Source organism: Salvelinus namaycush, chromosome 14 (assembly GCF_016432855.1).
Source record: "Salvelinus namaycush isolate Seneca chromosome 14, SaNama_1.0, whole genome shotgun sequence".
NCBI lineage: Eukaryota > Metazoa > Chordata > Actinopteri > Salmoniformes > Salmonidae > Salvelinus > Salvelinus namaycush.
Genome location: NC_052320.1, coordinates 11,258,621 through 11,281,385, shown reverse-complemented (window position 1 = coordinate 11,281,385; position 22,765 = coordinate 11,258,621). Strand labels below are relative to the sequence as shown.

Sequence of the window (22,765 nt, the reverse complement as noted above, 5' to 3'; positions counted from 1 at the left end):
CATCACTTTGTCGGTCAAAAACTCAACATCAAAACTCAAAAGAACAGAAAACGACTCTTCTGTTTCACCACTCACGCCACCCTGTCTGCGTCGCACCAAACGACGAGCATCCCAAACACCGGGAATCTTCTCCTTCAGTTGGTCAACTTTTACATTTACCGCTACCCTAGTAATCACTCCTTTCGGTGGCACCCTTTTCTTGAGAGCAAAACAATTCACATCTCTTGCCCCCATTTGTTTAACACAGAGAGCCTTCTCCCACTGCCCAGCAGAAACACAAACAATTATCACAAGACCACTTCTGGTTACCCTCACCGATTGCACAGCACCCAACTGTGTTTTCACCCACCCTGAAACCAGAAATGTATTAGCCAAAAGGCAAGGGTCCACTTTTTCCAAAAACATCACTCCTACTGTCACAGACTCATCTTTATATTGAACCTTGGTGCAAGCCTCGTGTTCCGAGAACTTCACCACACCTACCACCTCCGATATTTTGCCCTCATTCACTTCCATTTCTCCTCCTGCCTTCAGCTCACCTTGCTCACACTTGATACAATTTTTCTTTAACAACCAATCTCCCTATTTCCAGCTATTTTTAACAGACTCAAGCTCACCGTCTTCCTCCTTCTCTCTCTTAGACCTACTCTGCCTCTCTTCTTCCTTCCATTCCTCCTTATTCTCCTTATAATAACACTGCACTTCTCCTGACATAAATATTGTTCTTGCCTGCTCAAGGGACACCATTTAACCAGCTGTCACAATATCCGTACAATCAGCACAAACCCCTTGGGATGTAGCGCTCAACAGTGCATCCCACTTACAAACACTTTCGATTAATCTTCTTCATCTATGGTATTATGGTGGTCCGCAAACAAGCTCTAGAGGTGCATGCCGCCACCTACTGTACGGGTGGTAAACTATTTAAAAAAATTATAAACATGGGCGGTCGATCCCTGAATGCTGATTGGCTGACAGCGTTGGTACATCAGACCGTATACCACGGGTATGACAAAATATTTATTTTTACTGCTCTAATTACATTGGTAACCAGTTTAAAATAGCAATAAGGCACATCAGGTTGTGATATATGGCCAATAGACCACAGCTAAGGGCTGTATCCAGGCACTCCGCGTTGAGTCGTGCAAAGAACATCCCTTAGGTGTGGTATATTGGCTTTATACCACACCCCATTGTGCCTTATTGCTTAAATATACAGTGCATTCAGAAAGTATTCAGACCCCTTCCCTTTTTACACATTTTGTTACAATACAGCCTTATTCTAAAATGGATTGAATTAATTGTTTTCCTCATCAATCTACACACAATACCCCATAATGACAAAGCAAAAACAGGTATTTATAAATGTTTGCAAATGTATTAAAAATAAAAAAAACGAAATACCTTATTTACATAAGTATTCAGACCCTTTGCTATGAGACTCGAAATTGAGCTCAGATGCATCCTGTTTCCATTGATCTTCCTTGATTGGAGTCGACCTGTGGTAAACTCAATTGATTGGACATGATTTGGAAAGGCACACACCTGTCTATATAAAGTCCCACAGTTGACAGTGCACGTCAGAACAAAAATCAAGCCATGAGGTTGAAGGAATTTCCCGGAGAGCTCTGAGACAGGATTGTGTCGAGTCACAAATCTGGGGAAGCGTAACAAAAAATGTCTGCAGCATTGAAGGTCCCCAAGAACAGTGGGCTCCATCATCCTTAAATGGAAGAAGTTTGAAACCACCAAGACTGGTCGCATGGCCAAACTGAGCAATCAGGGAAGAAGGTCCTTGGTCTGGGAGGTGACCAAGAACCCGATGGTCATACTGACTGAGCTCCAGAGTTCCTTTGTGGAGATGGGAGAACCTTCCAGAAAGACAACCATATCTGCAGCACTCTACCAATCAGGCCTTTATGGTAGAGTGGCCAGATGGAAGCCACTCCTCAGGTAAAGGTACATGACAGCCCGCTTGGAGTTTGCCAAAAGGCACCTAAAGGACTCTCAGACCATGAGAAACAAGATTCTCTGGTCTGATGAAACCAAGATGGAACTCTTTGGCCTGAATGCCAAGCGTCATGTCTGGAGCAAACCTGGCACCATTTAGCATGGTGGTGGCAGAATCATGCTGTGGGGATGTTTTTCAGCGGCAGTGACTGGGAGACTAGTCAGGATTGAGGGAAAGCTGAACAGTGCAAAGTACAGAAATCCTTGATGAAAACCTGCTCTAGAGCGCCCAGGACCTCAGACTGGGGTGAAGCTTCACCTTCCAACAGGACAACGACCCTAAGCACACAGCCAAGACAATGCAGTAGTGGCTGTGGGACAAGTGGCCCAGCCAGAGCCCTGACTTGAACCCGCTTGAACATCTCTGGAGAGACCTTTAAATAGCTGTGCAGCGACACTCTCCATTCGACCTGACAGAGCTTGAGAGGATCTGCAGAGAAGAATGGAAGAAACTCCCCAGACTCAAGGCTGTAATCGCTGCCAAAAGGTCTGAATACTTATTTAAATGTGAGATTTCAGTATTTATTTGTAATAAAGAAAGAAACAAATGGTTCTTCCTTTATCATTATGAGGTATTGTGTGTATATTGATGAGGGGGAAAAAACGATTTAATATATTTTAAAACAAGACTGTAACGTAACAAAACGTTGAAAAAGTCAAAGTCTGAATACTTCCTGAATGCACTGTACTTTGTAGGGAAAAAATAGTAAAAAACGACATCATACCAAAACTACAAATTGGCTCATAAAAAAAAAACATCCCACTCCTTTAGTCACATCCAATTCAAGTCACATCCCTACACAGACTCAGGGCCTGTGAGGGCGGAACATGCTTTTAAAGGATTTCTTGCAATGCCTCGGCTGTAAATTCACTGTGTCCCAAAAAGCGTTCGGTTGCACTCACAATAATTCACATTTCCTCTCATTTCTTCTTTGTTTGTGATGTGCAGTTTATGACTATTGCAATAAATGCTACAAATTCCACCTTTTTCACATGTAATATATCAGGATCCCTTAATGGCCAAGAAACATTCACTGGTGCAGTCTCAATTACCATTGCGTCTTATACGCTACTCTCAAAAGCTCTTACAGGGTATCTAATAAAGCCTAGCTTTACATGAGAAGGGAGAGACTCATCAAAAAACAATATGGACGAAGTAGGTTTCCTTACTCCATCCACCATACAGGTCAGTCGACGTGTACCAATCACTTCATCTATACTGAACAAAAAATATAAACGCAACATGCAACAATTTCAATGATCTTGCTGAGTTCCAGTTCATATAGGGAAATCAGTCTTTTTTTTTTTGATCAGACCCTAATCTATGGATTGCACATGACTGGGCAGGGGTGCAGCCATGGGTGGGCCTGGGAGGTCATATACCACCCCCCCCTCGGCTGGCATGATCGGGAATGTCCACAGCTCTGGTGGACATTCCTGCAGTCAGTATGCCAATTGCACACTCCCACAAAACTCGAGACATCTGTGGCATTGTGTTGTGTGACAAAACTGCACATTTTAGAGTGGCCTTTTATTGTCCCCTAGCACAAGGTGCACCTGTGTAATGATCATGCTGTTTAATCAGCTTCTTGATATGCCACACCTGTCAGGTGGATGGATTATCTTGACAAAGGATAAATGCTCACTAGCAGGGATGAAAACAAATGTTGTGCCGAATTAAACGTTTGTGTATATAGAAACTTTCTGGTATCTTTATTTCAGCTCATGAAAGATGGGACCAGCACTTTACATGTTGCGTTTATATATTTGTTACCGAGGTAAAGACAGTTTCAAGTTGGATATTCAATGGATATTCATGCTTTCAAACCTCAATAGCTTTACAACCACTTGAGCCACAGACTCCAAATAAGTGTCATGTTGGAAAAATTTCGCGCAACATTGCACAGGTCTTATTTTCACGATTTGGACATTAATTCGCTTTCCAAAGCTAATAAAACTGTGGAAATGTGAGCAGCATTTTGTATTCCAAGTTGAATTAGTACAAAGTACAAACTTTTTTCACATTTGAATTTCAATAGCTCCTTGGTCATGTGACCTACTGACTTCAATTAAGGCTCAGAATGTCCACTCAGTGGGCCTACATATTGCACACCCTTTAGTTCGTCGATTTTCATCTCACAAGATTTTACATTAATTTTCAAAAATTACACATTTCAATAGCTCCTTGGTCATGTGACCTACTGACTTCAAATAAGGTGCAGAATGTACACTGACTACCCTTCTATATTACACACTCTTGTTTGTGTACTGTAAAACTACGCAGTGTAACGTACAATTTTCATAGTTTTACATTGCAATAGCTCCTTGGTCATGTCAATTACACACCTAAGAAGCGTGCAGTGGATATACACCCATAATGCATAACCTCTAGTCAAGTGTCTTCTATATTGTTGCACATTAATATTAGTTTGACAATTAGTGGGTTCAGTCCAGTGTTGTGTTTGCCCTTTTCTTTAATATTTATCTCTAATAATTGGTAGTTCTAAGTACTTATTTTACCTGTTTTTTATTTTTCCACACTATTTAACAGTGGTACACAATAGGAGAGAGACAGATATCACCTTTCATCGTTAATATCAACCATAAAGGAAAATGGCAAAGTACGAGAGTCATGTTATTCATTGTCCAAAGCAGGGATGGGCTAGTGAGGTAGGCTGCAGTGGGTTTGCTGGTCAATACATATACTGAACATGTAACCACAGTAATGGTGGCCAGTAAATCAATGAATAAAAATGTAATATTGACAAATTAAACAAAAATTGTAGACCTTTAATCTTTTCCAAAATGTCAACAGACACTTTACTTCAAATAAGTATGAAACATTTCACAGTGTTAACTTTCTCTTTATCCCTGGTTGATGTACATTTCAGATTCTCTTCAACCCTATCACAGAGTGAATAAATGTAGAGCGTTTGTAGACTTTAAGAAATAAATATTAAGTGACAGTTTCACCAGTACGTGCTTAAAGAAAGTCATATCACAAAGATCACAGATGACAGTGCCCACCAAATCTATGACAATAGAGAATGAATTGTAAGCACCAAAGTGTGTTAAAGTGTGTTTGTCAAAATAATATCTGAAAATGTCAGTTGTTGAACATAATACTTCTATTTGCAATAGCAATTTATGATATATGCAGTTGGGGAATATTCCATGTACCAACACTACATGTAGGACGGACATAAGACTTGTAAGTCGCTCTGGATAAGAGCGTCTGCTAAATGACTTAAATGTAAATGTAAATAAGACATTCCCACATACAGTATACACACACAGAGAGGCATTTTTCAGCTATGATTTTACCAGTCAGAATCCAGAATGGATATGACAATGGGACCAGCACAGGACGTAATACACCCTTACAACAATCTACTTTTGGATCTTCTTGACTTATTATTTCATGTTATCAAGCTCACTCTGACTGACAAATCCCTGCCTATTACTGTGATTAAAAAGAGCATATGAAACACTGTTTTTCATGAGGCCTACCTGAGCACCTTCCTTTAAGCACCTCTGTTTGAACACCTCTCCTGTCCTTGATCCATATCACATACAGCCATTTGTGGATCTTTTCAGTGTCCATGTGAAAGATAGTTATTGCGAGGCTGGAACATTTGTTAACTTCAATTTTTTTTAACACCCATGTAAAATGAAGGCCTGCAAAGCTTACAGATTTAAGTCTAATTGCATGAGATGAAAGTAGACAAACATTAGAGTGTGTCACGCCCTGGCCTTAGTATTCTTTGTTTTCTTTATTATTTTAGTTAGGTCAGGGTGTGACATGGGGAATGTATGTGTTTTTGGATTCTCTAGGGGTTTGTATGTTAAATGGGTCACTGTCTTGTCTAGGTGTTTGTATGTCTATGGCTGCCTAGATTGGTTCTCATTTAGAGGCAGCTGTGGTTCATTGTCTCTGATTGAGAGCCATATTTAAGGCAGCCATAGGCATTGGGTTTTGTGGGTAATTGTCTATGTAGAACGTTTGTAGCTTTTGTATTGCACTTTCGTTTGTTTTGTTATAAGTGTTTGTTTCGTGTTTCACTCGTCTCAAATAAAAGAGATGTATTTTTCACACGCTGCGCCTTGGTCCACTCATTATCCTCAAGACGATCGTGACAGAGTGTGCGATATGAAGGCATAGTCAGTGGACATTCTGAACCTTGTTAGAAGTCAGTAGGTCTCATGACCAAGGAGCGATTAAAATTTTACATTTAGAAACATTTATGTAAAATCTTGTGAGATGAAAATGGACAAACTAAAGGCTGTGCAATATGTAGGCTCACTGAGTGGACATTCTGAATCTTGTTTGAAGTCATTAGGTCACATGACCAATGAGCTATTGAAATTCAAAAATGTAAATAAATAATTTAAAATAGTGCGAGATGTACATCAACAAAAAAAAGTGTGTCCAATGCGTGTCTATGCCATCGGGTTAGCTACAACCAGTTTTTAACATTTTAGGAGTAATGGTTAAAGAGCTATTGGAATTTGAACCATTTGATTTGTCACTATGTTGACAGTCCCTAACTGCTGTTGGTGGCCTTAAGGAAAACTACAGGTGAATATCCATCCTGAAACTGTCTTTACTTCAGTAATTTTTGATTTTACGAGACAAGTCAGTTAAGAACAAATTCTTATTTTCAATGACAGCCCAGGAACAGTTGGTTAACTGCCTTGTTCAGGGGAAGAAGGACAGGTTTTTACCTTGTCAGCTCGGGGATTTGACGCTGCAACCTTTCGGTAACTAGTCCAACGCTCTAGCCACTAGGCTACCTGGAAGTATACTTCCTCATGTATATCATCTGCAACCCCAGAAATAACCCCCTTGACAGGCGCCCTGCTTCGGAGATCCATACACAAAACCTTCAATTCAAAAATATTTTTGAGGGGCAAACACGCTTCTTCTGTTCCGCAGACAACACAAAATTCGTAATAAGACCAGCTCGTGTGACTCACCGAAGCCACCTCACCCAACGCCTTCATGACACTCTTTATGACTTTGAACCGATCCCCCAGGTAACATTGATCCAAAACCCTCACTCCGTCTATGAATTATTCTATCTAGTTAATTCTTAGTTTCCATCACAACTTTATTTATTTTGTTTCCTTTCTTTTTCACGACAACTCTCATTTTCACCCGACCCAGCATCAGTTTCGAACAGAAGATCAGCGTCTGCCATCTTCCCTCCTTTCTCAAACAAGGCAACATGGTGCATCATCCAGAAACATACAACATCTCTTTTCCATAAGTTCAAATATGAATTTTCAAATTAGTTTCATTGGGAAGGCAGATAAAGCATTTTCATCAAAAGTAATTATTTTCGCATGTGAAAACACAGAATCCTACTTATTACTACACATGCTTAATTACGTCGCTTTTGTTGTACAGAACAGGGCACCTGGCTCATGCCCGGGAGGCAGCCCGGTTCCAAATTGAATGCAATCAGCTTTCAGCTGTTGTGAAACACGCCTACACAGGCGCCCGGGCTAGATTAATCGAACCTCCTAACTTGTCCAAACAGTTGCAACTAAAACAAGAGTTTCTATTGGACAAATTCAGGTAGGTCCCTCCCCGTTTCGTGGTATTTGCTTCCGTTTAAGATGCCCCTGCACACAAGTGAAAAGAGGGAGGTGTCATGACTTACTCACAAGACATAAAATCATCAAGTCTACTATCTCTGTGTTTAGAGTATTTAAAAGAGAAAATGTGCAAAATGTTTCAAATGTCATCATTTTTTAATAGAATATAATTCAATGTAGTAGGTTGGCTACTTTGACAAGCCTTGACAAGGATTATGCAACATGGTTCAGAGAAATAAGGGTGAGAGAGAGAGAGAGAGATTTTCCCTTTCGTACAACACTGTACATAGCCATAATATAACATTTGAAATGTCTCTATTCTGTTGAAACTTTATGTAATGTTTACTGTTCATTTCTAATTGTTTATTTCACTTTTGCTTATTATCTATTTAACTTGCTTTGGCAATGTAAATATGTTTCACATGCCAATAAAGCCCTTAGAATGAAATTGAATTGAGGGAGGAGGCTGATGATTATTATGTAAACATGAACCTACTATGCATCACTGTGATTGACATTATGAGCCATGACACCCCATTTCAGATCCAAGCCTCACCATCTAGGGACAGAGGCTCTCATGTTATTTCAAATCAAATACATTTTTATTTGTCACATGCGCCGAATACAACAGTTGTAGACCTTACCGTGAAATGCTTACTTACAAGCCCTGAACCAACAATGCAGTCCTATTGTTAATACATGTAGCTCAATAAACACCAACAGTTTATGTACATATTATACATGAAATTGTATAATCATGTAAATTCTAAACATTGGTGAGAAAATAGAGTGATTTTTGAATCAGCCGTAGGGACCTTTACAATGTGTAGGCTAGCCCTGGTGCACAGAAGACTCTCCTTTAACAAAAAGCAAGCAACCACACAGTAAAAAATATCGTTTGAAATAAGGAAGTGATTTCAAAGCCGTCAGAGGAAATTGAAAAACGTTGCAATGAGAGCTCTGGTGTCCTGCGATCTAAACTATTGAGTGTAACTTTCTCTTGGAGTATATTTTTTTGCATTTTAACGGAATGAACAGTTGTGGAATGAAAAAGAGAGGAGTTCAAATGGGCTGAAGCAACTGGATTATTTACCTAGTTTATTTCAATCTACATACTTCAAGATGAATAGCAGCAATAAATTGTCTCAGTCAAGTGCCATAAGAGCAGAGGTAAAACGGCATGAATCCGTTCAGAACACAATCAACAAACTGTTTAAGCAGTTTGAGAGGGTTGGTGATCAGCAGCTCCGCTCTGGCCTTAAGGTTTACCTCCACAGTATTCAAGGTAAGCTCTCCTCTCATTACAACATGGGCAAGCTGTGTTTCACTTCAAATTAGAATATTCCATTTTCAATTGCTGTGACCTATACCATGGTGTTACTGAACTGAACTTGTCATATAGCATTCACACATGATTTATGCAGTTTTATGTTATAAATGCGTTTCTAGCTATTCTCTCTCTTGTTTTCGATTAGCCAATGTGAGGTCTTTTTTATCCCATCTACTATAGTACAGTTGCTTAGTGGTCCAGTTTGTTTGTCCCTTGTGAGTGTATTAGAAACAACAACTGACTTCAGATCATGATAAGATCAACCTCTTGTAGCTTCCTGTGTTTGACTGAGGTGGGGACTCTTTCTTCCACACATCCTCTCTATCAGTTCAGTGACAACACTTCTAACTAACCTGTCTCTGTGGTCATTGCCATGGCAGCAGGTTTGTTCAACCCAGAACTCTGGGCTTCTAGCCTACTTCCTGTCTGTCTGCCACTCTTCTTATTCTTCTGTTGCTCTCAAAGCCACTTCCTCTCAGACCAGGACAGTTTCTCAGCACCATAGTTTGCATGTGAATTATGTCACTTTCGTCACTTCCTTCATCCGCCCTCCCACAGTTGTTTAGTTATTTTCTTGACTTCACAGAGACTCAATGTATTACTCTCATCCTCATTCTCGTTGTTAGTCTCTGTTTATGTAATTTAATCTCATTCACTTGTTAAAGTAATTGGTTAACCATTGCTATGTGGATCATGAATGTATGATTTAATAAAGGAGAGCTATTCACTCTCCTGTTTGACTGATGAGACAAAAGTTACTCGAATAGTTGAGAGCCACTGGTGCTTTACTACTCTGTGTCTGCGTCCCAAATGGGACCCTATTTTCTTCATACTGCACATTTTATTATTATTTAACTAGGCAAGTCAGTTAAGAACACATTCTTATTCACAATGACGGCCTACCCCAGCCATACCCAGACAGCCCTGGGACAATTGTGCACTGCCGTATTGGACTCCCAATCACGACCAGATGTGATACAGCCTGGAATCGAACCAAGAACTGTAGTGACACCTCTTGCACCGAGATGCATTGCCTTAGACTGCTGCACCACTCTGGAGCATTTGTCCCTTCTTGTCACGTTCGTCAAGAGTGAGACCAAGGTGCAGCGTGGTATGCGTACATTCTCTTTAAATGAATGAACACTTAACAAAACCAACAGACAAAACGCTATACAAATAGTGCAGACATGCAACTAAACATAGACAATATCCCACAAACACAAAAGGGAAATGGCTGCCTAAATATGATCCCCAATCAGAGACAACGATAAACAGCTGCCTCTGATTGGGAACCATATCAGGCCACCATAGACATACAAATTCACCTAGATAACCCACCCAAGTCACCATCACGCCCCAACCAACACAGAGAAAAACAGCTTACTATGTTCAGGGCGTGACACTTCTAGTATTTCTATTTATTTCTATGGCCCTCCCACAACCACTCCCCCACCCATCCCCAACCAAAGGTGTCACCCCCTCAAAATGCTGTAAATATTTACACAAATAAGATAAGACCTGGAGGAAAAAATAAAATGTGAAGGGCTATGGTCGAAAGTAGTGCAAATGTACAGGAAATAGGGTGCCATTTGGGACACAGACTATGTGTTGACACGTTTTGAGTAGATTTGTAGATTTGTATGATCTGCCAGACCTCTGCATGGCCTTAGAGATATATGCCTAATATACATTCAAACATTTATTTTACATACAGCGCCTTCAGAAAGTATTCACACCCCTTGACTTTTTCCACATTTTGTTGTGTTACAGCCTGAATTAAAAATGTATTAAATTGAGATGTTGTGTCTCTGGCCTACACACAATACCCCATAATGTCAAAGTGGAATTATGTTTGTTGAAATTTTTACAAAGTAAAAAAACTGAAATGTCTTGAGTCAATAAGTATTCAACTCCCTTGTTATGGCAAGCCTAAATAAGTTCAGGATTTAAAATGTGCTTAATAAGTCACATAATAAGTTGCATGGACTCACTCTGTGTGCAATAATAGTGTTTAATAACATGATTTAGAATGACAACTTCATCTCTGTACCTCACACATACAATTATCTGTAAGGTCGAGCAGTGAATCTCAAACACCAATTCAACCACAAAGACCAGGGAGGTTTTCCAATGCCTCGCAAAGAAGGGCACATATTGGTATATGGGTAAAAAAAAAGCAGACATTGAATATCCCTTTGAGGATGGTGAAGTTGTTTACACTTTGGATGGTGTATCAACACACCCAGTCACTACAAAGACATAGGTGTCCTTCCTAGCTCAGTTGCCGGAGAGGAAGGAAATCGCTCAGGGATTTCACCATGAGGCCAATGGTGACTTTATAACAGTTACAAAGTTTAATGGTTGTGATAGGAGAAAACTGAGGATGGATCAGCAACATTGTAGTTACTCCACAATACAAATCTAAATGACAGAGTGAAAAAAAGGAAGCCTGTACAGAATAAAAATATTCCAAAACATGCCTCCTGTTTGCAATAAGGAACTAAAGTAAAACTGGAAAAAAAATGTGGCAAAGAAATTAACTTCATGTCCTGAATACAGAGTGTTACGTTTGGAGCAAATCAAACACAACACAACACTGAGTACCACTCTTCATATTTTCAAGCTTGGAATTGGCTGCATCATGTTATGGCTATGCTTGTCATCTGCAAGGAGTTTTTTTGTTGACAAAAATAAACGGAATAGAGCTAAGAACAGGCAAAGTCCTAGAGGAAATCCTGGTTCAGTCTGCTTTCCAACAGACACTGGGAGACAAATTCACCTTTCAGCAGGACAATAACCTAAAACACAAGGCCAAATATACACTGGAGTTGCTTACTAGGACGACATTGAATGTTCCTGAGTGGCTTAGATACAATGTTGACTTAAATCGGCTTGAAAATCTATGGAAATACTTGAAAATGTCTGTCTAGCAATGGCAGTGATCAACAACCAAGTTGACAGAGCTTGAAGAATTATTTAAAGAATAATGTGCAAATCCAGGTGTGCAAAGCTCTTAGAGACTTACCCAGAAAGACTCATAGCTGTAATCGCTGCCAAAGGTGATTATCATCTATTGACTCAGGGGTGTGATTACTTCTGTAAATTAGATATTTCTGTATTTCATTTTCAATACATTTGCAAAAATGTCAAAAAACATGTTTTCACTTCATCATTATGGGGAATTGTGTGTAGATGGGTGAGAAAAAATTATATTTAATCCATTTTGAATTCAGGCAGTAACACAACAAAATGTGAAATGAGTCAAAGGATATACTTTCTGAAGGCTCTGTAATTCAAAAGTTCAATGGCAGCCATGATCAAATAATGTCCATCTCAGATGGATACCATTTGGGATGCTTACATAGTGTGGAGTAACTGGTGGAAAGAGGGGCGTTTCTGTTAGGAATTGAATGCTAGTGAGTCGAAAGAGTGGGGAGAAGAAGTGATGCTCCAGGGTGCAGAATGAAGCCATTTGAATTGGGATCTGTCACATACAGCAGCTCTGTTCACTGCAGCATGCCAAGAGAGTGGGAGGGTGGGAGATATCTGTAGAGAAAACTAATTAAAGAGGACCAGGGATGGTTCACAGCAAAGATGAAATAATATGAACAATCACAGCCTGAACACTGCCCTCTGTCAGTGTCCATCTGACTCGCTCTCTCTCTGTCTCTCTCTCTCTTTCTTTTTCTCTCTCTCTCTCTCTCTCTCTCTCTCTCTCTCTCTCTCTCTCTCTCTCTCTCTCTCTCTCTCTCTCTCTCTCTCTCTCTCTCTCTCTATCTCTCTCTTTCTTTCTCTGTGTGTGTGTGTGCACGTGTGTGAGAGACAGAGAGAGCGAGAGAGAAAAGAGAGAGAGGGAGCGCACACATCTCTGATATTTCTTGCCTTGGGCAACTGGATTCTTCCATCTCAAATCTGTGGGTGTCTATATCAGATTCATTAGATTAATCAAGAAACAGAACATAAATATTCATAAACCTCTTGCACGTGAGTAATTCAACACAAAAAATAGGATTTTATATGGACACATGGCAGTTGTTCCTGTTTTAGATGTTCTGCAGGATGTTTACACATAAATTGACCTGCTCTCCAAAAATAACATGTTGCATTAGTCGCATTAATTCACTTCCTCTGTGTTTGAGACTGTAGTCATGTTGTTTCTTGGTTGCGTTTCCCCCCTGTAGCTGAAATACTGTCAGAATCTTTTCTATTCCATGTGGTCTGAGATGTCTAGAGATGTCATGAGACTGAGATGTCTAGTGTATGTGAAGATTCTAAACATATACAACCCTCACAAAACTGTTCGTAGACAACAGGTTTTTACAAAGGAAACCCATAAAATATGTGTAGAAAAAATATGAAATGTGTTACTTTTCAGCCCTTTTTCCAGCTCACACTCTCAAACACATAGATCCCCTGAACGGAGCTCACGCTCCAGATCCCAATCACCTGAATTCTGATCACCTGTTCACATACCTGTATGTTATTTACACACACAATTTAGTTCAGTTCTTTGCACGCTGTCATTGTGAGGTATTGTTTGTTTTTGTACACATTCTATTCAGAGCTCTGTTTATTTCCATATTAGTCCTCCTGTGTATCATAGATTTTGGCCGTCCTCACTATCGGCGCCTTTTTGACTATTCCCTGCCTGTACTTTTGCCTATCGGATTTCCTGTCATCAACATCTTGCCTGATCTCCCGGACTACGGTACTAGCCTTTTCCCTGCCTGTACTGTTGCCTATTTGGATGCCCAGTGTATGACCTTCTGCCTGCCCCTGGACCCAGCTACCTGCCTCCTCCTGTGGTCCTTTACAAATAAACACCTGCTGCGCCCTGCAATTGAAACCAGCTCTCTGTCTCCCATTGTATTCATTACAAATACATGGGTTCATTATGACATAATATGGTTTACAGATTTAATAGTCCTTTCCTCTACACCTCATCACCTCCCTCTTTACAACAAGGAGAGAGCGTGAGAGCAAGAGCGAGAGAGAGGGTGATGAGGGGGGGAGGAGCAAGGAAGAGCTGGGACAGTGCGCAGTCTGCAGGCTGAGAGGCAGAGAGGTAAAAAGAGAGAGAGGGGGGGTGGGGAAGAAGAGAAACAGGGTTTTCCTTCTCTGTTTCGTTTGGCACTCACACAAGAAGGGGATCTAGAGGAGGGCTTGAGAAGATTCTCTCTCCGTATCCATACTCTCAGGTACCAGCTGTGCGACTGGGTTTTGTACTCATGTCGTAGCTGTTGTCTGTATAGCACAAAGATTCAGAGCCAAAGATGTTCAGTGTTCATTGCAGAGGCTTGGCTCAGCCTCACAGACCGGTGGCTCTATTGACATGCACAATGCCTGACACGATTGAAGGACACAGGAACTGACGGAAAGAGGCGTGATGGTGGCCGGGCGCTGTGACTCGGTCATGCATCTCCAGATCTCTGCCTGCGATTGGATCCTAGTGGCTTTTTCATCCTGATCCACATCAAACCTAATCACTGTCCCGTCTGTCTCTCGCTCAGACCTTTCTCTGAGTAGAGGTTGCTGTCAGAACACATGGCTGAAGAGGATTACCCATAGTCTGAACTGCACTCTGTGAGAATATTTTCTGATACCGTACAAAGTTTTTTTTTCAACATGGGAGTATTGAATCCTTCAGATTTTCCTGACACTCTTGATCGACAGTTTCAGTGAAATGGGATTTTTTTCCTTCTGATTTGCGTTTTGCATAGAATATGGGACAGGAAGTTGACAGGAAGTAGAACACTATTTGAGATGGGGGAGCGGCAACACAACACAAATAAAATCAAGTTAATAATTGAAACCATATTATACAGTTTGATTTATATACTCACTTTAATCCAGATGTTTTTACTGCAGGATATTTTAACACAACTGGAACGCTACTGAATGGATTTCAGTCTCTTTTGATATTTGTGGCAGAAGATGGTATTTTTGTACATTGCAACAAAATGAATGGAAGTTTAATTGAAACACTGACAATGGAACTGGAATCCTAAATCTAAAAGCAATGAAGAGGGAGAAGAGGGGAGTGAAGTAAAGGAATAAATACATCTTAGAGCAGGTATAGCAGTTCTGTTCTAATCCCTTGAGGAGATACTTCAGCTCTCTCTCTCTCACTTGTTCTCTCTTCAGCTCTCTCTCCCTCTCTCTCTCTCTTCAGCTCCCTCTCTCTCTCTCTCTCTCTCTTCAGCTCCCTCTCTCTCTCTCTCTCTCTTCAGCTCCCTCTCTCTCTCTCTTCAGCTCCCTCTCTCTCTCTTCAGCTCCTCTCCCTCTCTCTCTCTCTCTCTTCAGCTCCTCTCCTCTCTCTCTCTCTCTCTCTCTCTCTCTCTCTCTCTCTCTCTCTCTCTCTCTCTCTCTCTCTCTCTCTCTCTCTCTCTCTCTCTCTCTCTCTTCAGCTCCCTCTCTCTCTCTCTCTCTTCAGCTCCCTCTCTCTCTCTCTCTTCAGCTCCCTCTCTCTCTCTCTTCAGCTCCCTCTCTCTCTCTTCAGCTCCCCCTCTCTCTCTCTCTCTCTCTCTTCAGCTCCCCCTCTCTCTCTCTCTCTCTTCAGCTCCCTCTCTCTCTCTCTTCAGCTCTCTCCCCCTCTCTCTCTCTCTTCAGCTCTCTCTCTCTTCAGCTCCTCTCCCTCTCTCTCTCTCTCTCTCCAGCTCCTCTCCCTCTCTCTCTCTCTCTCTCTTCAGCTCCTCTCCTTCTCTCTCTCTCTCTCTCTCTCTTCATCTCCTCTCCCTCTCTCTCTCTCTTCAGCTCTCTCTCTCTCTCTTCAGCTCCTCTCCTCTCCTCTCCTCTCCCCCTCTCTCTCTCTCTCTCTCTCTCTCTCTCTCTCTCTCTCTCTCTCTCTCTCTCTCTCTCTTCAGCTCCTCTCCCTCTCTCTCTCTTCAGCTCCTCTCCCTCTCAATTCAATTCAATTCAATTCAAGGGGCTTTATTGGCATGGGAAACATGTGTTAACATTGCCAAAGCAAGTGAGGTAGACAATACACAAAAGTGAAACAAACAATACAAATTAACAGTAAACATTACACATACAGAAGTTTCAAAACAATAAAGACATTACAAATGTCATATTATATATATACAGTGTTGTAACAATGTACGAATGGTTAAAGCACACAAGTTAAAATAAATAAGCATAAATATGGGTTGTATTTACAATGCTGTTTGTTCTTCACTGGTTGACCTTTTCTTGTGGCAACAGGTCACAAATCTTGCTGCTGTGATGGCACACTGTGGAATTTCACCCAGTAGATATGGGAGTTTATCAAAATTGGATTTGTTTTCGAATTCTTTGTGGATCTGTGTAATCTGAGGGAAATATGTGTCTCTAATATGGTCATACATTGGGCAGGAGGTTAGGAAGTGCAGCTCAGTTTCCACCTCATTTTGTGGGCAGTGAGCACATAGCCTGTCTTCTCTTGAGAGCCATGTCTGCCTACGGCGGCCTTTCTCAATAGCAAGGCTATGCTCACTGAGTCTGTACATAGTCAAAGCTTTCCTTAAGTTTGGGTCAGTCACAGTGGTCAGGTATTCTGCCACTGTGTACTCTCTGTTTAGGGCCAAATAGCATTCTAGTTTGCTCAGTTTTTTTGTTAATTCTTTCCAATGTGTCAAGTAATTATCTTTTTGTTTTCTCATGATTTGGTTGGGTCTAATTGTGCTGTTGTCCTGGGGCTCTGTGGGGTGTGTTTGTGTTTGTGAACAGAGCCCTAGGACCAGCTTGCTTAGGGGACTCTTCTCCAGGTTCATCTCTCTGTAGGTTCATCTCTCTCTCTCTCTCTCTCTCTCTTCAGCTCCTCTCCCTCTCTCTCTTCAGCTCCCTCTCTCTCTCTTCAGCTCCCTCTCTCTCTCTTCAGCTCCCTCTGTCTCTTCAGCTCTCTCCCTCTTTCTCTTCAGCTCCCTCTCTCTCTCTCTCTCTCTCTTCAGCTCCCTCTCTCTCTCTCTCTCTCTCTCTCTCTCTCTCTCTCTCTCTCTCTCTCTCTCTCTCTCTCTCTCTCTCTCCCTCTCTCTCTCTCTCTCTCTCCCTCTCTCTCTCTCTTCAGCTCCCTCTCTCTCTCTCTTCAGCTCCCTCTCTCTCTCTTCAGCTCCCTCTCTCTCTCTCTTCAGCTCTCTCCCTCTCTCTCTTCAGCTCCCTCTCTCTCTCTCTCTTCAGCTCCCTCTCTCTCTCTCTCTTCCGCTCCCTCTCTCTCTCTCTTCAGCTCTCTCTCTCTCTCTCACTTGTTCTCTCTTCAGCTCTCTCTCTCTCTTCAGCTCTCTCTCTCTCTCTCTCTCTCTCTCTCTCTCTCTCTCTCTCTCTCTCTCTCTCTCTCTCTCTCTCTCTCTCTCTCTCTCTCTCTCTCTCTCTCTCTCTCTCTCTCTCTCTTCAGCTCTCTATCTCTCTCTTCAGCTCCCTCTCTCCCTCTCTCTTCAGCTCCCTCTCTCTCTCTCTCTCTCTCTCTCTCTCTCTCTCTCTTCAGCTCTCTCTCTCTCTCTCTTCAGCTCCCTCTCTCTCTCTCTCTTCAGCTCCCCCTCTCTCTCTCTCTCTCTCTCTCTCTCTCTCTCTCTTCAGCTCTCTCTCTCTCTCTCTCTCTCTTCAGCTCCCTCTCTCTCTCTCTCTCACCTGTTCTCTAAGTTTGCTCCCACCTGCTGTCATATTCGTTTTGAGGATTACGATTTCAAAGCTTGTCAGTCATCCATCCATGTCAGTGTCAGCTCTTTCTGAATGTATCTGTCTACGGTGTGTCTACTGGAGCCTGATCACATGAGCCGAGCCGACACACTGCAACAGGGCACCACCTACCTCATCTCCCTCACCCTGGTTAAGGTAGAGGCTGTGGAAGTGCATGGAGGGGAGCAGGCCAGGTCAATCACCCAGGGGAGAGAGCCTGGGGATGGGGATGGGTCAGAGAAGGGACAGACCCTCAGTACACAGGAGAACCAGGAAGATGTTTCTGTCCTGGAGGGTGGGAAAGGTAGTGAACTCAAACTAGAGGAGACGGAAATCACCCTTGAGAGACAAGGCACCTTGTGTGCAGATGTTCTTCCCAAAGAAAGTGGCAAATTATAAGACGGTGACAATGTCATTATCTCCTCCACTGTTGACAATGTGAAGACTGAAATGTTACTGTGTGGAGAAGTATGCAGCAGGGGAGAAAGAGGACAACCAAACAACAACAGTCACCTCAAAAGTAATAACATGCAGCACAACTACACCACAGAGCTGGACACCTGTGGTGGTAGCAGTCGACCCCAACCACACCCCGACCAGGAGCAATATCCCTGTACGCACGCCTGGTCAGGGTCCGGAATCCCTGCTGAATACACACAGCCTGTTGGCCAGCCCGGTGACCAGCCGCCGGGAGCCAAGGGATGTCAAGGAGGCCAAGTGAAGCCCCACACCAGCCCAGAACCTGGACTGTAGAGATAGCAGAATCTCAACCTGTTCCATTGGTTCCAGTCGGGCCTCCTGGGCTGAGAGTGGTGAGGGTCGGGGCCAGATCTTAGGGTCAGGGAGGTAGGAATGAAACTGGGGACAGAGCAGGGAAGGGAGAAAGAGTGACTGATGAAGCTTGGGACGGAGCAGGGAAGGGAGAAAGAGGGACTGATGAAGCTGGGGACAAAGCAGGGAAGGGAGAAAGAGGGACTGGTGAAGCTGGGGACAGAGCAGGGAAGGGAGAAAGAGTGACTGATGAAGCTGGGGACAGAGCAGGGAAGGGAGAAAGAGTGACTGATGAAGCTGGGGACAGAGCAGGGAAGGGAGAAAGAGTGACTGATGAAGCTGGGGACAGAGCAGGGAAGGGAGAAAGAGTGACTGATGAAGCTGGGGACAAAGCAGGGAAGGGAGAAAGAGGGACTGGTGAAGCTGGGGACAGAGCAGGGAAGGGAGAAAGAGTGACTGATGAAGCTGGGGACAGAGCAGGGAAGGGAGAAAGAGTGACTGATGAAGCTGGGGACAGAGCAGGGAAGGGAGAAAGAGTGACTGATGAAGCTGGGGACAGAGCAGGGAAGGGAGAAAGAGTGACTGATGAAGCTGGGACAGAGCAGGGAAGGAAGAAAGAGTGACTGATGAAGCTGGGGACAGAGCAGGGAAGGAAGAAAGAGTGACTGATGAAGCTGGTACACAGTAGGCGATCCCAGGATGGAGACTGAAGATAAATTCTGCTTCTCTACTTGCTCCTGTCACCCTGGTCCCCAAGCCCCCATGCAGAGGCAACAGCTGTACCTTGGATAACACTGACCCTTAAAGCCAGGCAGAGGACTTCTGTGTGGGCAGAGAGAACATCCAGATACAGCCTGGTCCCCACAATCAGCAGGGACAAAAGGGCTCTGCTCAAGATCGTAAGATGCTCAAGTTCAACAGTGGGATCTTCACCAGTCGCTGTCTCAGCTACCACTTCCTCTAACACAGCAACACATCCCCCTGTCTGAAATATACACAGACAGTCCAGTGAGGAGGAAGGTACAGTAGGACACACACACACACATGCACGGAAAGAAACACACACACACACACACATATGCACACACGCACGGAAACACACACAACCTCACTTCTTATACTGCTCTGGGTTGAAATAGGTTACTTAAAGATAAAGAGCCACTGTCTGTTTGCAGTTTTTTCAGCCACCATGTAACAAAAAAGTCAAGAAGGAATCAAACGAGTATTCATTTTATTCTAGTCTAGTCTAGTATTTAATCCATATGTAGAGGAATTCATTTGAAATGGAGGGAAAGAATGAAACATTCTGAGAGCCTCACATACATTTGATATAGAGCCCATTATAAAATGGATGTCATGTATTTGAGGATGAAATTTAAAGCCATGTGTAACTGTAAAAGGATGATACACGATAGTCCTTTTGATCTCTGAGCTGACAACAGAGCTGTAATCTCTGAGCTGACAATAGAGCTAAAATCTCTGAGCTGACAATAGAGCTATAATCTCTGAGCTGACAATAGAGCTAAAATCTCTGAGCTGACAATATAGCTATAATCTCTGAGTTGACAATAGAGCTATAATCTCTGAGCTGACAATAGAGCTATAATCTCTGAGCTGACAATAGAGCTATAATCTCTGAGCTGACAATAGAGCTATAATCTCTGAGCTGACAATAGAGCTATAATCTCTGAGCTGACAATAGAGCTATAATCTCTGAGCTGACAATAGAGCTATAATCTCTGAGTTGACAATAGAGCTATAATCTCTGAGCTGACAATAGAGCTATAATCTCTGAGCTGACAATAGAGCTATAATCTCTGAGCTGACAATAGAGCTATAATCTCTGAGCTGACAATAGAGCTATAATCTCTGAGCTGACAATAGAGCTATAATCTTGGACAGTTCTAATATAATTACCTTCTGAACAAAACGGGGGTGATTTCACGCAGCCTGAAGGGGTATTCTCTGCACAGCGTAGCTACACTGTGTTTGTCCCAAATGACACCCTTTTCCCTATTTAGTGCACTACTTTTGACCAGGGCCCTTTGGGTGCACTATATAGGGAATAGGGTGTCATTGGGATATAGACACTGTGTTAATTCTCATAATGATCCTAATGGTTAAAGCCAGAGCTATATATTATGGATGTACTGTATACTGCGTTGGTTAAAGCACAGGCTGTGCCAGCATGACTATCTGCGATTTTATGTATTTTCTGGCTGTTTGGGATTATTTCTGTCTCCAAAACTGAAGGGGTTTGTAGGGACATTTGACAATATGAAGTGCAATTACAGCTAATATCCTAAATCCATATATTTGATGTTTCGCCTGGTCTGATTGACTATTCCTCCACAAATCTCTCTCTCTCTCTCTCTCTCTCTCTCTCTCTCTCTCTCTCTCTCTCTCTCTCTCTCTCTCTCTCTTCAGCTCCCTCTCTCTCTCTCTTCAGCTCCCTCTCTCTCTCTCTTCAGCTCCCTCTCTCTCTCTCTTCAGCTCTCTCCCTCTCTCTCTTCAGCTCTCTCCCTCTCTCTCTTCAGCTCCCTCTCTCTCTCTCTCTCTTCAGCTCCCTCTCTCTTCAGCTCCCTCTCTCTCTCTCTCTCTCTCTCTCTCTCTCTCTCTCTCTCTCTCTCTCTCTCTCTCTCTCTCTCTCTCTCTTCCCTGCATTTCACATCACCAACCATCAGTCTGACATTCTTAACTGTATAAATACTAAATATGCCCTTTTTGGAGAAGTTAATCAAACTTCAGAAGCCCTTGTAGTTTCATATGCCTCGGGCACATACCATGTATTTCAAGAACAACAACATGGAAACATGAATAATGTCTGTGGAGGTTAGTGACAAGCTGTTTCACTAGTATTGGCTTGCAGCTTAATTATTTGTTTGCAGTGATTTTATGTTTTCTCAATATGAGTATGGGCCTGAAGTGTATAGTATACATGCTGGTACACATCGCATATGTTCTGTGTCTAGTCATGTATGGTATGTGTTCTCTCTGGGCAAGAGCAGAATCAGCCTAGCAGGGTCTGGGGGGAAAGGTTTCCATCGCAACACGGGGGTGCTGTGTGTGTGTGTGAGAGAGAGAGACTTCTAATGTTCCCAGGAAGAATAGAAGGGTTCTTTGAATGTCCGTGACATTTTAACAATTACACTACATTATTGTCTTCATACAGTTCAGGGAGAGAGTCTGGATATTTAGCTTTATACAGAGTGATTTGTAGGCAGCTGTATCATGCTGTCTGATTGCTTTGGCAACATGTCTCATGTGGCCTGGCGCATAAAGAGCCCTTTGGCTTGAGTTGAATTCGTCTCTCTCTATGTTAGGGGAAGCTGCCTGTGAAAAATACAATTTTGTCATCTCTCTCTTTCTCTGGCCCTATTGTGTCTTCCCTCCTTGTGCATCTGTGTTGGCCTGCATCTTTCAGGAACTGACATCACTGAGTAGTAGACTGCTGGCACTGGTCCCACCACAGCAACACACAGAGTCACTCAGCTTCCTGCGGACACAGAGTGTCAAAGGGTGTGGGGGTGTGAGCATCCTATTGCATTGGGGGCATCTCTGGCCCAGCAGGGACAGTAACAGTGTTGGTGCTGTTCCATCCCTGACAGTGACAGTGTTGGTGCTGTTCCACCCCTGACAGTAACAGTGTTGGTGCTGTTCCATCCCTGACAGTAACAGTGTTGGTACTGTTCCATCACTGACAGTAACAGTGTTGGTGCTGTTCCATCCCTGACAGTAACAGTGTTGGTGCTGTTCCATCACTGACAGTAACAGTGTTGGTGCTGTTCCATCCCTGACAGTGACAGTGTTGGTGCTGTTCCATCCCTGACAGTAACAGTGTTGGTGCTGTTCCACCCCTGACAGTAACAGTGTTGGTGCTGTTCCATCCCTGACAGTAACAGTGTTGGTGCTGTTCCATCACTGACAGTGACAGTGTTGGTGCTGTTCCACCCCTGACAGTAACAGTGTTGGTGCTGTTCCATCCCTGACAGTGACAGTGTTGGTGCTGTTCCACCCCTGACAGTAACAGTGTTGGTGCTGTTCCATCCCTGACAGTAACAGTGTTGGTGCTGTTCCATCACTGACAGTAACAGTGTTGGTGCTGTTCCATCCCTGACAGTGACAGTGTTGGTGCTGTTCCATCACTGACAGTAACAGTGTTGGTGCTGTTCCATCCCTGACAGTAACAGTGTTGGTGCTGTTCCATCACTGACAGTAACAGTGTTGGTGCTGTTCCATCCCTGACAGTAACAGTGTTGGTGCTGTTCCATCACTGACAGTAACAGTGTTGGTGCTGTTCCATCCCTGACAGTAACAGTGTTGGTGCTGTTCCATCACTGACAGTAACAGTGTTGGTGCTGTTCCATCCCTGACAGTGACAGTGTTGGTGCTGTTCCATCACTG

At 42.9% G+C, this 22,765-nt stretch overlaps 1 protein-coding gene across 1 annotated transcript in view; it reads left to right on the top strand.

Annotated features, from left to right (window-relative positions):
• Positions 1-8,659: 8,659 nt before the first annotated feature.
• LOC120059608 (arf-GAP with GTPase, ANK repeat and PH domain-containing protein 2-like) overlaps positions 8,660-22,765 on the top strand; it is a 36,098-nt gene continuing 21,992 nt past the window's right edge. Inside the window, 1 exon segment of the mRNA XM_039008738.1 lies at positions 8,660-8,896. Within this exon segment, the coding sequence (XP_038864666.1) occupies positions 8,734-8,896 (163 nt within the window). The 5' untranslated portion in view covers positions 8,660-8,733.